The 15,533-nt window shown below is 41.5% G+C and overlaps 2 protein-coding genes across 2 annotated transcripts; one reads left to right on the forward strand and one right to left on the reverse strand.

The window, feature by feature from the left end:
• Positions 1-1,153: 1,153 nt before the first annotated feature.
• On the forward strand, positions 1,154-4,468 carry LOC149005601 (beta-amylase-like). The gene is given in 9 exon segments (XM_089169608.1): positions 1,154-1,514; positions 1,847-1,915; positions 2,030-2,428; positions 2,531-2,695; positions 2,793-3,056; positions 3,134-3,343; positions 3,435-3,490; positions 3,492-3,672; positions 3,783-4,468. Coding segments are annotated over 9 exon segments (1,794 nt in total). The 5' UTR covers positions 1,154-1,277; the 3' UTR covers positions 3,996-4,468.
• A 1,740-nt stretch (positions 4,469-6,208) lies between these two features.
• Positions 6,209-7,233, reverse strand: LOC149005602 (uncharacterized). Its single transcript, XM_089135950.1, has 2 exons — positions 6,706-7,233; positions 6,209-6,595 (listed from the first exon to the last, which is right to left on the reverse strand). Exons 1-2 carry the CDS (start codon positions 7,231-7,233, stop codon positions 6,209-6,211), a joined length of 915 nt encoding a protein of 304 aa, XP_088992076.1.
• Between the last annotated feature and the right edge of the window lie 8,300 nt (positions 7,234-15,533).

The raw sequence follows: 15,533 nt of genomic DNA on the forward strand, positions 1-15,533 counted from the left end.
TATATTCCTTTTCCGCACTCCCATTCAATTTCTCATCTGGATCCTCTACCCTAATGGGTTGATGTTGGTGTTCACACTTATCCATTACACATTAGAGTCTGCCTGTGGATTTTTCTTGTTTAAAATTCAAAGATGGACCCCTCATAATGTATGGGGAAGAGGCATGAGAGGAGCACAGACCTCTACCCTGATGAGTACAGGATCCAAGTTCTTCAATTTCAAACTTCCAAAACAATTCATGGATATGTTATCCTTGAATATCTCTCTCCTCCTCTCAATTCCTTATTTTCTCACATCATCTCATCCCATCTGCATTTCCTGTCTCTCTTATTAAATTCCATCACAGTCAAAAATGCACATATCTTCTTCTTCTTGTTTATTGTCAACCCAACCCACAGCATGTAGGAGCTAGCCATCCTCACAATTTCCTATCCTTTTTTATCAGTCAGAATGGATGGGAAGAACACAAAGAAAACATTGAGAGATGGAGGTTCAAACCCAGAATCTATTCGATCTTACTATCTCTAAATAGGAGGTTACCTTCACCCCCATCATTGGCCTCCCCATTTGATTTTATTTTATTTTTAGAAGCCTATTTGCCCAATGCTTCTTGCCTTTAACCATTCATAATGGCGAGGAAGGTGGTAGTGAGACAATGGGCTTGTAACTATCAATCACATGGCATGAGATTTTTTTTATCTTGCACAGCATAATGATACTGCAAGTCAGGTCGATCTGTTGACACGAGCGCTCTGGTGCCATCAATGACTTTCAAAATCTCTTCTTCTGGTTGCTACCCAATAATGTTGCAGCAACACTGACTCTGAAATGCTTAATCTAATTGAAAACCACAAGAGAAAATGTTAAAAACTATGGTTAATTCTAAATATAGCAAAGGAGTTGCAGATGGCTCTCGAAGGGACGAATGAGACAAGTGAGAGAGAATTACTTGAAGATAGAAAGAAAAACAAGAGCAGAAAAGGACCCAACCACCACTCCAGATTTTGTCTTTGTTGGTTTCTATGGGAACCAGATGACTTCATTTACAGTCCAACATACGCCGCTCGTTTTTTTTCGTTCTGTTATCGAGTTTGGATAATTTTTTCTTGTGACTGAACAATATGGACCACTCACTACTTCCTCCATTCTTTCTTCCTTTTCCTCTCTTCCTTCCCCTTCATTGTCAAGATACAAAGCTAAAATACATTCCTGAATCCAATAGACGTCAGAACAGGTCGATAGAAAAGCATTCCTTTCCATTGAAAAAATAAATTAACATGAGTTGTGTCACCATGTCAAGTCTTGTTGTTAACTCGAAGCTTAGCAGGAAGGGGAACAATATCAGGCTTCAAAAAGTACAGTTTCGCAGGCAAATAATTACAGTAAATATCAACTATGCTAACAAGCTGCGATGCCTTCGGTATGGTCTCTCTTTTGGTTCCTCTGGAATTGTAAGGAATCTTCAGGCACTGGCATCAGATGTGTCCACCCTCGCCCCTCCATCAAACTCTAAGGTAACTATTTTATTTTATTTATTTTTATTGGGATTTATCACAGCACTATCTTCATTTGTAAGCTTCGGATTTATCGCAGCACTGCTTCTTTTGTAAGCTTCTGTAAGTCCCAGTATGGAAAGCATCAAGATTCTATTACAGATTTAATTGAAGATAAGCTGGGACCCTACAAAGATAAGGATATGTAAAGATAAGGATGCATGGGAGAGTGGAAAGATACCTAGCTTCTCCTGATCTATAAATAAGTCAAGTAGAAGTAATACTTATTTCGACTCCCAGGCAAGGAACTAACGCTTTTGCTGCTTTGGCCTTCTACCCTGAAAAAAATGCAGGCTCCAATGCTGGTCACTGACAGAGACAAGATGTTGCTCAACTATGTCCCTCTCTATGTAATGCTCCCTGTAAGTGTATTCTCAAACTAACTTGGTGATGCAGAATTTGTTAGATATATACTTGATTAGATTCTTGATCATCACATATATTGTCCTTGTGTTGATTTTTGGGAATGGCAATAGTTGGGTGTTGTTACAGCAGAGAATGAATTGGAAGACAAGGATGGGTTAGAGAAACAGTTTAAAGAGCTAAAATCAGCTGATGTTGATGGAGTGATGGTGGATGTGTGGTGGGGGATAGTTGAGTCAGAGGGTCCAAAGCAATACAATTGGGATGCTTATAGGAGCTTGTTCCAACTTGTTCAACAATGTGGGTTGAAGTTACAAGTGATAATGTCGTTTCACCAGTGTGGAGGAAATGTTGGTGATGTTGTAAATATCCCTGTTCCCCAATGGGTGCTTGATATTGGTGAATCAGACCCTGATATCTTTTATACAAACAGAGCTGGAACCAGGAACAAGGAGTATCTAACTATTGGTGTGGATAACCAGCCCCTCTTTGGTGGGAGGACAGCAATACAGGTTAACTTATTCTTAATATGTTTAATTTGATATCTTTGTTTTAGTTTCAACTTTGTTATGGCAGTTTCAAGCTGAAGAATGGGTATTAACCAATTTCTATAGGTGTATAGTGATTACATGAAGAGCTTTAGAGAGAACATGAGGGACTTCTTAGAGGCAGGACTTATTGTAGACATTGAAGTGGGGCTTGGTCCAGCAGGAGAACTCAGATACCCCTCTTATCCACAGAACCAAGGATGGGTTTTTCCTGGCATTGGAGAATTTCAGGTGACATTGATTCATCCGAACATGTTTCTTTCCATCTCAAATATATAGCATTTCAGTTCGGTATCGGTTCTAACAAACCCTTACAATGATATTCTAGTGTTATGACAAGTATCTCAAAGCCGATTTCAAGAAGGCAGCCAAGAGTGCTGGCCACCCTGAATGGGAATTACCAGATAATGCTGGGGAATACAATGACACTCCAGAATCTACAGAGTTTTTTGGATCAAATGGAAAATATCTTACAGAGAAAGGGAAGTTCTTCCTCACATGGTATTCCAACAAGTTGCTGATTCATGGGGATCAAATCCTTGATGAAGCCAATAAGGTCTTCCTATCATGCAAACTCAAGTTGGCAGCAAAGGTAATCAAGTAGACTTAACTCAAATCCAATCATAAGTTCTACCCAGTTTGGACATCTGATTGATGCTTGGAAGGCAGGTATCTGGCATCCATTGGTGGTACAAATCTGAAAGCCATGCAGCTGAACTAACTGCAGGATATTATAACTTGAATGATCGAGATGGCTACCGGCCTATCGCAAGGATGTTATCTCGGCATTATGGCATTCTGAACTTCACTTGCTTGGAGATGAAAGACTCTGATCAACCTGCAAAAGCTAAAAGTGGTCCGGAGGAACTTGTACAGCAAGTAAACAAAAGCTCTCAATTAGTCCTTGTACTTTTATTGAAATTAGTTAACGGTGAGGACTTATGTCGAGAATTTTGTAATGGAAGTTTAGGTGCTCAGTGGAGGTTGGAGAGAAGAAATTGACGTTGCAGGAGAGAATGCACTCGAGGTATGATCGAACAGCGTATAATCAAATACTGAGGAATGTGAGACCAAATGGTGTTAACAAGGATGGACCTCCAAAATTGAGAATGGCTGCTCTGACATATCTACGTCTATCTGATGAACTACTGCAAGCAGAGAATTTCAGGATATTCAAGATTTTTGTGAAGAAAATGCATGCTGATCAGGTTAATTTGGAACTCAGCATCTACATGGATTTAAACTGAACAAAATTAACTCATTAGATTTGTGGATGTAACCAATGTTATAAACTTGAGCCCCTTTCTTTCTTTTTCAGGATTATTGTCCGGAGCCAGATAAGTATTACCACCCTACAGTTCCATTGCAGAGGTCAAAACCAGAGATTTCAATTGAGGAGCTTTTGGAAGCAACAAAACAAATGAAACCATTCCCATTTGATCGAGAAACAGATATGAGTGTTGGTGGTGCCATTGCTGATTGGTTTGACTTTGTGAAGGAGAAGATCTCTTCAATAGTATTCAGAAAATAAGATGCAACAATAAAAATGAGAAATAAGGAACTCAGCAATCCACAGCAACTAGGAACAATGAAAATAAATAAATAAATGTCTTTTTCTTTCTTTTCTTTTCTTTTTTCTGTAATCAAATAAATGATGTTGTCTTAGTTGCCTCTTTTAGAAGATTTCACACCAAGTATATGAGCAATAAAATTGTAATATATGCTGTCTCATCCAGTTAATTGCAAGATAGAGATACCAACATGGATCCAATGAAAAAAAGTACAGCAATTTAGAGCTTAAACAGAAATGGAGGACTAAAGAGGAAGGCACAGTAAATCTAGATAATCCAAGGTCTACTACATGGATCTTTAAATCCAATAGGCTTCATTTGTGGTCATACAAGGTACAGCTCCTAGATTATGCATATCCACCCCCCTGAAACTACTGTGTGGTCAATTTAGGTCTGCCCCTAGTTAACTTAACTGCTCAATCAAGGTCATATCACACCTCTAGGGCACCTGTAAGCCTCTGTTAACAGTGTGATCACTACTTTATTCACTCTTTTGGAGCTTGTCATTAATTGAAGCAACTCTCAGTTAACTCTAATATGTATATCCATCATAACATCATCATCTCTACAAAGCTTCTTAATGTGACACTTTTCAATTGCTCACGAGAAAGCTTCTTAGGAGGCATCTTATACTGCCAACTATCTTTCAACCGGGCTTCTTCCATGCTAAACTGAAGGCAAAACCACCATTGCACAAGAGATCTGAGGCCAAAACCCTGGAGAACTAGAGCACAGCGAGAGAAAACCACTAGAGGCAAAAATATGAAAATGATCGAACTCATGAAACCCTAAACCCAAAGAGGGTATTTATACAAAATATAAAATGACAATACAGTCGCTGAAAACAAATCAATTAGACCTCTGCGTCCAGCCCTGCAGAATAACTAAAATGCCTATGATGAAAGCATCAATTTACAACATTATCCACCTTGACTCTGATCTTTTCTTGTGCAGGATTCATGAATATATAAAACTCATTGAAAAATAAATAAATATAAAACAAGAAACAAACAGCAAGCACCTTCAACAAGTCAAAGCAATTTTGAACTTATTCAAAGGTAGAACCTTGGTCATAACATCAACAGGATTGATAAAGGTATCAATTTTCTTAATATTGAGTTATTGACCAAACCTTTAGAATTATGCCCCTGATAAGTTGCAACTTGACATCAACATGTTTAGTCCTCAAACACACAATTTTTGGACAAGCATATAGCACTTTGAGAATCATAGTAAATAGTGGAGACAACATTACTAAAACCAAGTTCACCAAGAATGCATTTCAACTATAGGCTTTCTTTAACAGCTTCAGCAAGTGCAATACACTCTAACGTAGTTGAAAGAGCCACAATATGCTTAAGTGTGGACTTCCAACTAACAAGATTGCCACCAAGTGTGAACAAGTAGTCAATCAAATACCTTCTCTTGTCCAAATTAGCAACAAAATCAAAGTCATAATAACCGGTGATGCTCAAAATGTTAGAACATACATTATCATACAACAACTTATAACTAGTAGTATTTTCAAATACTTAGGAATCCAAACAACACTTCAATGAATATCAAAAGGCCTACCAACACATGTTTGATAGCTTCAAGTCCCACCATCCCCCCCCCCCCCCCCCCCAAAAAAAAATATATATAGAAAAAGGGTGCCAGTTTGTTTATTGCCTAACGCTTCCCCCCACCCTCATTAGTGATTCCAATTTAGTCATCATTGTGAGACTCAAAATCTTAAGCTAAAGAGCATGGAGATTTGAGTCATCTTTGAGGCATAATATTGGGAATGCTCATTGAATGACCAATTCAATAAAAGATCTTGGACCGAATTGATATTGATATCCCCAAGATCAGATTCCGAGTTGTTGGAATTGGAATGGTGATAGAACAGAGGAAAATTCTAGATGAGAAAAGAAGAAATGGGAAAGTTGCAGAGACAAAAGAGAGGTTAGAGACAAGATTGAGATGAGAATAAAGCTTTTTCTTCTCACAGTATTGTTTATCCATTATATAATTCCATATGCTATAGTCGGTTACATCTGTAGCCAATAAGAGATCAACATTGTGAGATAAATTCCCCCCTAGAAATATCTATTTCCCTCCTCTTTTTTTACTTTACAAAATCCCTAAAATACCCTAGCGTTTTCTTAGTGTGCGTGCTTCATTGTGTGGTTTATGCTATAGGTGTAGCAGTGCTCATGCCATTTGGGTGAGGCATGCCATGTGGGTAAGGTATTGTATCAGTGCCAATCCCATCTAGAGGAACCTTGTCCTCAAGGTTCAGCTGTGGAAATTGTTGGCACAAAGTGTGCAGGTCTACCCAAGATGCGTCCTCCGGTGGACAGTCTCTCCATTGCACAAGGACTTGGGGACCCATTTGGCTTTGTTGGAGCAAGTGGTGCTGCTGGACAATAGCCAAAGGAATAGGGGCGAGGGCTAGAAGCATTCCCAGAGCAAGTGCAGATGAAGGTGGAGCATCACCGAGAAATTTCTTCAATATAGAGACATGAAAGACAAGGTGAATCATCACTGCTGGAGGAAGATCAAGGCGGTAGGCAACCTTGCCGCACAATCAGTGATGCGAAAAGGCCTGAAGAAGCGTTTAGAGAGCTTCTGATTGAGGCGAGAAGCCATTGTTGTCTAGCGATATGGTTGCAGCTTGACTAATACCCAGTCACCGACAAGAAATTCCCTGTCAATCCAGTGCTTATAGGCCTGCTGCTTCATTCGACTTTGGGCACGTTGAAGGCAGCGCTTGAGACAAGCTAGAGCTTCATCACATGCATCTAATTCTTGCTCGATAGCTATATTAGTGGTACTTCCAGGTACATAACAAATTAGCGTCGGCAGCGGGTGACCATACAATGCTTCAAATGGAGTGGTGCCAGTGGTGGAATGGAAGTTGGTATTGTACCGTAGCTCCACCCCGCTGAGAAATTTGACCCATCGTGAAGGTGCGATGTCTACAAAGGAGCGGAAGTACATCTCCAAACACCAATTGATCACTTTGGTTTGTCCATCAGATTGAGGGTGATAAGCAGTGCTAAGATTGAGTGGTGTACCTTGCAGCCTAAACAATTCTCTCCAAAATCCACTGATAAACATGGGATCCCTGTCGCCCACAATGGACTGAGGTGGATTGCAGTGAATACTTCCGCGGCCTTGGAGCTGGTTTTGGCAAAGAATGGAAGTGGGCATACATGCTAAGTCGATCTACCACTACCATAATGACGGTCTCACCGAAAGAAAGTGGAAGACCAATGATGAAGTCCATGGAAACATCATCCCAAGTGGCTGCCGGAATTGGGAGAGGTTGCAACAGCCCCGCCGGAGCCGTGGTGGTTGTCTTCATATACTGGTAGGTGGAACATTGCACAACAAAGGTCTTGACATCACAACACATGTTGGACCAAAAAACCTTGGTGCTAAGACACTTAAATGTTCCCAGATAACCAAAGTGACCGCCGATTGGACTGGAATGAAACTCCTATAAAAATCGCCGGCAAAGGGCGGAACCTTTAGGTATGACGAGCCGATGTTGATGATAGAGAAGACCCTCGCGATATAATAGGCTGGGTAATGTGGAAGGTACTCTTGAAAGAAAATGTGCCACATTATTTTGTGGGCCGGGCTTGTACTCAATATCAAAAGTGTAGCCCATGAGTTTGGTGAGCCATTGATACTATTCTAGAGTTTGAATAACTTGTGTACATAACTCCCTTAGACTCTTTTGATCGGTCTTGATAACAAACCGGCGACCCAATAAATACTGACGCCACTTAGCCACGGCTTGGGTGATGGCGTGCATTTCACAAACATAGTTAGACACTGCTTGTAACTTGGGTGATAACTTCTTGCTATAATAAGCACTTGGGAGCCCATTTTGGGCTAATACACAACCTGAAGCGTCGATCTCCAATATAAAGGACTGAGTGAAGTCCGGTAAGGCAAGAATGGGAACTTGTACCAAGGCGTGCTGTAGAACCTGGAAGGCCTACTAGATTGCTTCGGTCCAATTAAAGGGCCCATGTCTCAGCAAATCCGTGAGTGGGCTTGCTATCTTAGCATAGCCTTTAATAAATCGTCTGTAGTATTTAGTGAGGCCCAAAAATCCCCTCACCTCTTTTACATTCTTTGGTATGGGCCATTCCAATACATGGGCTATTTTGCTGGGATCAACTTGCAGCCCATTTCTAGAGACTACATGTCCAAGGTAATCTATGGTAGTCTGTCCAAAAAAGCACTTTGACAACTTGGCAAAATGTTTGTGGGCCCGTAGAGTGTAAAAAAACCTCCTTCAAATGTTTGTGGGTGGCCCATGATGAACTATAAACCAAAAGGTCATCAAAAAATACCAAGACAAATTGGCGAAGGAATGGGCGAAATATATCATTCATCATAGATTGAAAGGTCGATGGAGCATTCATGAGGCCGAATGGCATGACCAAGAACTCGTAATGGCCTTCGTGAGTCTGAAAGGTCGTTTTGTGGATGTCCTCAACCCGTACCCATACTTGATGATAACCCGATCAAAGGTCCAACTTAGAAAAATAATGGGCTCCATGTAACTCATCGAACAGCTCATCGATGGTTGGTATGGGAAAGAAATCCTTCACAGTGATAGTATTTAGGGCTCTATAATCCACAAAAAATCTCCAAGTGCCGTCTTTCTTTTTAACCAATAACACGGGCAAGGAAAATGGGCTATGACTTGGTTGTATAATTCCGGACTGTAGCATGGCCTACACTTGTCTTTCCAACTCATTCTTTTGAAAAAAAGGGTATCTGTAAGGCCTTACTTTCACTGCTTGGCATCTTGGTAACAAGGAGATACTATGGTCTTGGCTTCTTGGAGGAGGCAGCCCAATGGGCTCTTTAAAAATATCCTCATAATCAGATAATAATTGTTGAATTTCTGGGGCTCAATTGGTTGTATTATTCGGTGATGGTGTAGCCAATGATAAAAAAAAAAAAAAACGTGGCTAACCATGGGCCTGCAATAACCCTTTTAGCCCAAGATATTGAATGGGATCTGAAGACATAACATCTGTACCCACCAAAGTCATCCTTGTAGCCCCTAATTGAAATGCCAAAGTGCATTTTGTAGAATCAAACAAAACTGGGCCTAATTGAGCTAACCACTGAACTCCCAATATCAAATCAGCCCCAGAACGTAAGCCTTAACTACATTAGTATAATCTTGTATTTCCAACGGTAATTTGGAAATTTGGCCCTCACACTGTAACCTATTACCGTCAACCACAAGAACAGCCATGCTTGGAGCAGCAGTAATGGCCAAGCCCAGATGGCGAGCTACACTGCTTTGCACAAAATTATGTGTGCTTTTGCCATCAACCAATATTTGTAAGGGTTTGCCATTATTATAACCAACAAAACGAAGAGTGGTGGGAGTAGTGATACCTGCCATAGAATGATAAGATAATTCCGTTAAGCACTGAATCAAAACTCACAATAGGTGCCGAGATACAGTGATGCCCTAGTATATACTTTTCATCACAGTTGAAACATAGGCCACGTTCTCTACGTTGTTGCATCTTTGCTCTTGAGGGGCATTTAATTGGAATTCCATTTGTTGCTGCTGGGGTGACATTAGTTTTTAACAAATTATTTTTGCCTAGAGGAGACAAAGGTGGCTGGTGAGTTGGTCAGTGGTCGTGCTGGTCGAATGAAGGCACATTATGAATTATTTTCTATTCTTGAACCCTAGCAAGCATTACAACATCCATCAATTTGGTTGGGAGAAATGCCATAACCTCGTTTCGGATGTCTAATTGAAGACTAGAGATGAAGCAGTTGACTAGAAAATCATTAGGAAGCCCTTCCACTCGATTGTCTAATGCTTCGTATTGAGCTTAATATTTGGTCACTGTGGTTGTCTGAAATAATTTTGCCAACTGCTCTCGGATATTCTTAGTCTGACGGCCCAAATCTGATTTCTAATCATGGCCATCAAACTTCAGGAAATCCATGCGAGCTGCTCTAGTTTGGAATGTATGGTGACTTGAAGAGTGGCTGGAGGCTGCTGGTGGGGTGCCAAATATACCTTTGTTGTCAGCCGTGATAGATCCTTGGTTTGATCTAGCTTCCATTGCTGTCAATTTCGCCATTATCTTTGCAAGAATGTGTCACATCCACCCAGCCGGTATCCTATCTGGCATACCCGGGATGTGATCCATAGCCCGAAGATCCAGATTGAGTGGCCATGCCTCCCACATACACGATAACATAATCATGAACAATATAATCAATGTATAAAACAAGCAATAAATAGATCAATTGAATAAGAGAAGATAGTAAATCAGAGTGCAGAAATATTAAAGCTAAGTGTTCATCCCAATTTCCACCCATGTCCACCACACACTGGATCTAAGCATATCCTCTAAGATTTGAATTGTACGCTCAGATTGTCCATCAGACTGTGGATGATGGGCTATACTCAGATTCAATTGGGTTCCCAAGGCTTTCTACAAACCATTCCAAAACCTTGAGGTGAACCTAGGATCATGATCAGAAACAATACTCACAGGCACTCCGTGTAGACGAACCACATTGTCCACATAAAGTCTAGCTAGCTTATCCAAAGTGTAAGTGATCTTCATAGGAATGAAATGGGCTGATTTGGTCAACCTATCGACGATCACCCACAGTGTCATTTCCCTTACTTGTCAGCAGCAAGCTAGTCACGAAATCCATGGAGATATCTTCCCACTTCCAGCTAGGAATAGGAAGGGGCTGAAGTAATCCGGACGGAGGCTGACGAATGACTTTCACACGTTGACAAGTCTCACACTTGGCAACGAAGTCTTCAACATCCGCTTTCAAACCGTTCCACCAAAAATGTTCCCTTAAGTCTTTATACATTTTGGTACTTCCAGGGTGTATTGTAAAGATCGATTGGTGTGCTTCTTTCAATATTTCCTTCTTGACTTCATCAACATTAGGCACACATAGTCTACCTCTAAACAATAGAGTACCATCTAAAGATGTACTAAAAGCAGGTTCCATTTCTGAATTCGAGGTGATCTTCTCAATCTTTTCTTTCAACTCAAGATCAGAACTTTGCAAGGCAACAATGCGGTCTCTAAGGGTGGATCTTGCCATCATGGCATAAAGGATACCATCCGAACCCTCAGGAACCACTTCCAAACCAAATCTTTCCATTGACAAAAGCAAGGGCCGATTCAAAGCACACAAGTTCAAATCCTTCCTCTGATCTTTCCTACTAAGAGCATCCGCAACTACATTTGCTTTACCTGGGTGATACTGAATGTCACAATCGTAGTCAGAAACCAACTCCAACCATCTTCTTTGTCTCATATTCAGCTCTTTCTATGTGAAGAAGTATTTCAAACTCTTGTGATCTGTGAAAATAGCGATTTTCTCACCGTACAGGTAATGCCTCCAAATCTTTAAAGCAAAAACAATGGCGGCAAGCTCCAAGTCATGAATGGGATAATTCCGCTCATAATCTTTCAATTGCCGAGAGGCAAAAGCCACAACCTTGCCGTGTTGCATCAACACGCAACCCAAACCTTGGGTTAAAACCGGGGCGCTTGTCAATCTAACTTTCAGCTCTTCAAAATTTTTCTCGTAGGCTTCGGTCCAAACGAACTTCTCTTCTTTTCTAGTTAGCTTAGTCATAGGGGCAGCCAACCTAGAGAAATTCTCAATAAATCTCCGATAGTATCCAGCCAATCCAAGGAAACTTCTTATCTCAGTCACGGTCATTGGTCTTTCCCAATCGGTAACGGTCTACACTTTTTCCGGGTCAACACAAATACCTTCGGCTGAAACAACATGGCCAAGGAACACTACCCTTGAGAGCCAAAAGTCACACTTGCTAAATTTAGCATAGAGTTTCTTTTCTCTCAACCTTTGCAATGTGAAGTTCAGGTGCTTCACATGCTCTTCTTCGTTCTTCGAGTATATCAAGATGTCATCAATGAAAACGATTACAAACTTATTGAGCACATCGTGAAATACTCGGTTCATGAGGTCCATGAACAGAGCAGGAGCGTTGGTTAGACCAAAAGGCATGACTTTGAGTTCATAATGTCCATACCTTGTCCTGAACGCTGTCTTAAAGATATCATTTGACTTCACTTTCAACTGGTGATACCCAGACCTTAAGTCAATCTTTGAGAACACAGCCGCGCCTTTCAACTGATCAAACAGATCATCAATCCGGGGCAGCGGGTATCTATTATTGATCGTCAGCTTGTTCAACTCTCGGTAGTCAATGCACAGACTCATACTACCATCTTTCTTCTTAACGAACAAGACCGGAGCTCCCCAGGTCGACACACTTGGCTGCACAAAACCTCTATCCAAGAGTTCATTCAACTAAGTTTGCAACTCCTCAAGCTCGGTAGGCGCCATCCTATATGGAGCCTTAGACACCGGAGACGCTCCAGGAATTAAGTCTATGGAGAACTCAACCTCTCTATCAGGGGGTAGTCCTGATAGATCGTCTGGAAACACATCAGCAAAATTACAAGCAACACTGACATCTTCAAGTCTCTTCCTTTCCTTGACTTTGCCTCCAGATGAAGCACCTTCCACCAAAGCGTGGACTTGCATTAAAGCGGTCAAAGTCTTCTTGCTCACTCTTCCCTTTTTTCCTTGGAACTCGAAAACTAAATTCCCACCCAATCAAAACTGGATCTTCTTAGAAGAGCACAAGATCACAGCGTTGTAGGATGTCAACCAGTCAATTCCCAAGATGACGTCGAAGTCTCTCATATCAAACAACACTAGATTTGCCTTCAAGTTCAACCCACAAACAAGAACAGGACATTCCTCTAACACTTTATCTAGTTTAACAGCAGACCCAACAGGGGTACAAATTGACAAATAACTAGATAAACATCTGGGTGTTAGGTTAGTATTTACAGCAAAAGTAGATGAAATGAATGAATGAGATGCACCCGTATCAAACAACACAAATGCTGGAAAAGAAGCGACTAACAATGTACCTTTTACAACTTCATGGCAAGGGTCCTGCTCAGTACCGGAGATGCTAAATACTCTGCTAGAAGGAGGGGCAGGGGCAGGAACAGAAGCAGGAGCGCCTCTCATAGTAGGAGCAGAAACACTAGGCAAGGCGGACTTTTTCGGACACAAGCGAGCAAAATGTCCGGGCTGCTTGCAAAGGAAGCACACAAGATCTCTCTGTCCAACAGGGGCGGCTGCCAAAGGGGGTCTCTAAAAAGCAAGCCGAGGGGAAATCACACCAGGCCGGGAAGGCTGCACAAATCTCGTAGGTCGAGTTCCACTATATTGGCCACGAGGGCCCACAGGAGTAGTACCGGAACTCTGACCCACACCCCTAGGCTGGAAGGCAGGAGTGGGATACGGTGAAGGCCTCACAAACTGACACTCGATGCAATCCACAAGACCGGGATGCCTAGGTTGCCAAGGCCTTTGAACTCGAGCATTTTCTATTTCCGCTTCTTCCAACTTCTTTGCATTCTAAACCACCTGGGTGTAACTCTCAAGGGGGAGAAGGGTGAGGTACGTCTTTAAAGATGGCCGCAATCCTTTGAAGAATTTCTTTGCCTTCGCATTATCAGGTTTCATCAAGTAGGGGCGAAAAAGAATAACTCTTCAAATTTATGCTGGTAGTCCAGCACAGAAAGGGAACCTTGGGCCAATGCCATAAACTCAGACTCCTTGGCATCTTTCACTACCTCGGGAAAATAGTTCTTACAGAAGGCTTCCTTAAATATTTCCCAAGAGACAACACCACCATGGAGGGTTTCAAGAATAGGGCGGGAAGAAGTCCACCATGCATCCGCTTCCTGCTGAAGCTTCTGCTCGGCGAAGAGCACTTTCTGAGCATCCGTACACTGCAAGTTCCGGAAGGCCTTTTCTAGTTCCCTTAGCCATCTGTTAGGGAATAGAACATCCTTTGATACACCAAGAAAGATGGCACCTGCAGTTTCAAGAAACTCTCCATCAGCCGGGTATGCGGGGTTCCTGTGAACCTCTCCACATACGGGGCCTCCAAGCCAGCATTGCCAAACCCACTAGCACGGTTCTCTTCTCTCAAATTCACAAAACCAGTCATCATCTGGTTGAACTGAGCTTGCTGCTGTTGCATCATGTTGGTCATGACACTTGCAATGTCCTTGAAGCTTCCAACGTCAGGGGCATTGGGGATGCCATTGGTAGTATGGCTGTCCTCTTGGGTCTGTTGGTCAGACCCTCCAGCAGGTGTCTCCTCATTTCCGGCACTACCGGAGCCGACAAGACGACTTCTCAGTAAAACCATTCTGCAAAAGAACATTGACCACATCGAGATACGAAGATTTGTCAAAACACACTTGACCACATGATTAAAATGCTCAAATCATACATAGATCCATCAATATACTAAGAAAATAATCAAACATTGGTCAAAATCCAAAAATTCCATCAAAAATTCCATTTTTCTCACTTTTCATAGCCTTGGTCGACTGTCTGGTCGACTGTCAGTCGACCAAGAAGTCGACCAAGCCCAACAGTAACGAAAATCAGGCTTTTTAACTTCATTTCTCCTTCATTTCTCCTTCATTTCTCATTTCTAACTCATTTCTCTTGTGGAGGGGCCCTGGAGAACGCATTAGCAAACAGTTCTAAGCAGATTCCAAGTGGTTTGAGGCTTCCACATCATCAAAGCATCAAGCATTGCTCAACCAAGTAAGTAAATCACTATTCATCATCTTCTCAAATAGTTTCTTTACTTAGATTTCTCAAAATACAATGTTAAACTTGTTGTTCTAAGATAGAAACATGTTCATGCATGCTTAGAAACAAAAACCCATAGTTTACATGCAACAACAATGCTTAAACAACAAGCAAACACGAATTTTCAACTTGATCTCGCTAACGTAGCCGAAAGTTTCCAAAATTTAGAAAAATTTTGATTTCTCCCAAACCATTAGGAGTTTTAATACCAAATTTGATGCCACACATTCCAAATGATATGCTACACATTACCAAGCAATTCATTTCAACCAATTTCAACAATATCAAAAATCCCCAAATTTGACCTAAACGTTGAAATTCCTCTTTTTTAGCTTGCTGAATTTTCAACTTTAGGACGCGATTTAGACCGGTTTTCTTCGAACAAACACCACAATCATGCAATTCTAAGTATTGTGCATATGGCAGTATACTCAAATTGAATTTCCCCCAAATTTGAAATTTTTCAAAAAATTACGAAAATGCCCTTCATATCCATTTTTTGTTAATCTCCTAACGTTGAATTGTTGATCTTTTCTACAGATATTTATACTCTATGGAGAGACGAGGACGAGGTGGTCGCGCTCGAGGTAGGGTAGTAGGTGCCAGGAGAGGTAGAGGTCAGGTGCCTTTGCTGCCACGAGCGGAGGTGATTGATCGACACCGCTTCGTCACACCATTGGCCGAGTTTCTTTACGATGCATACTTTGGGCATTGTCACATAGAGTACGGGCGACCATTTCAGGCTGCAA

This window comes from Hakea prostrata, chromosome 9 (assembly GCF_041222555.1).
Source record: "Hakea prostrata isolate BN-2017 chromosome 9, UWA_Hpros_2, whole genome shotgun sequence".
Classification (NCBI taxonomy): Eukaryota; Viridiplantae; Streptophyta; class Magnoliopsida; order Proteales; family Proteaceae; genus Hakea; species Hakea prostrata.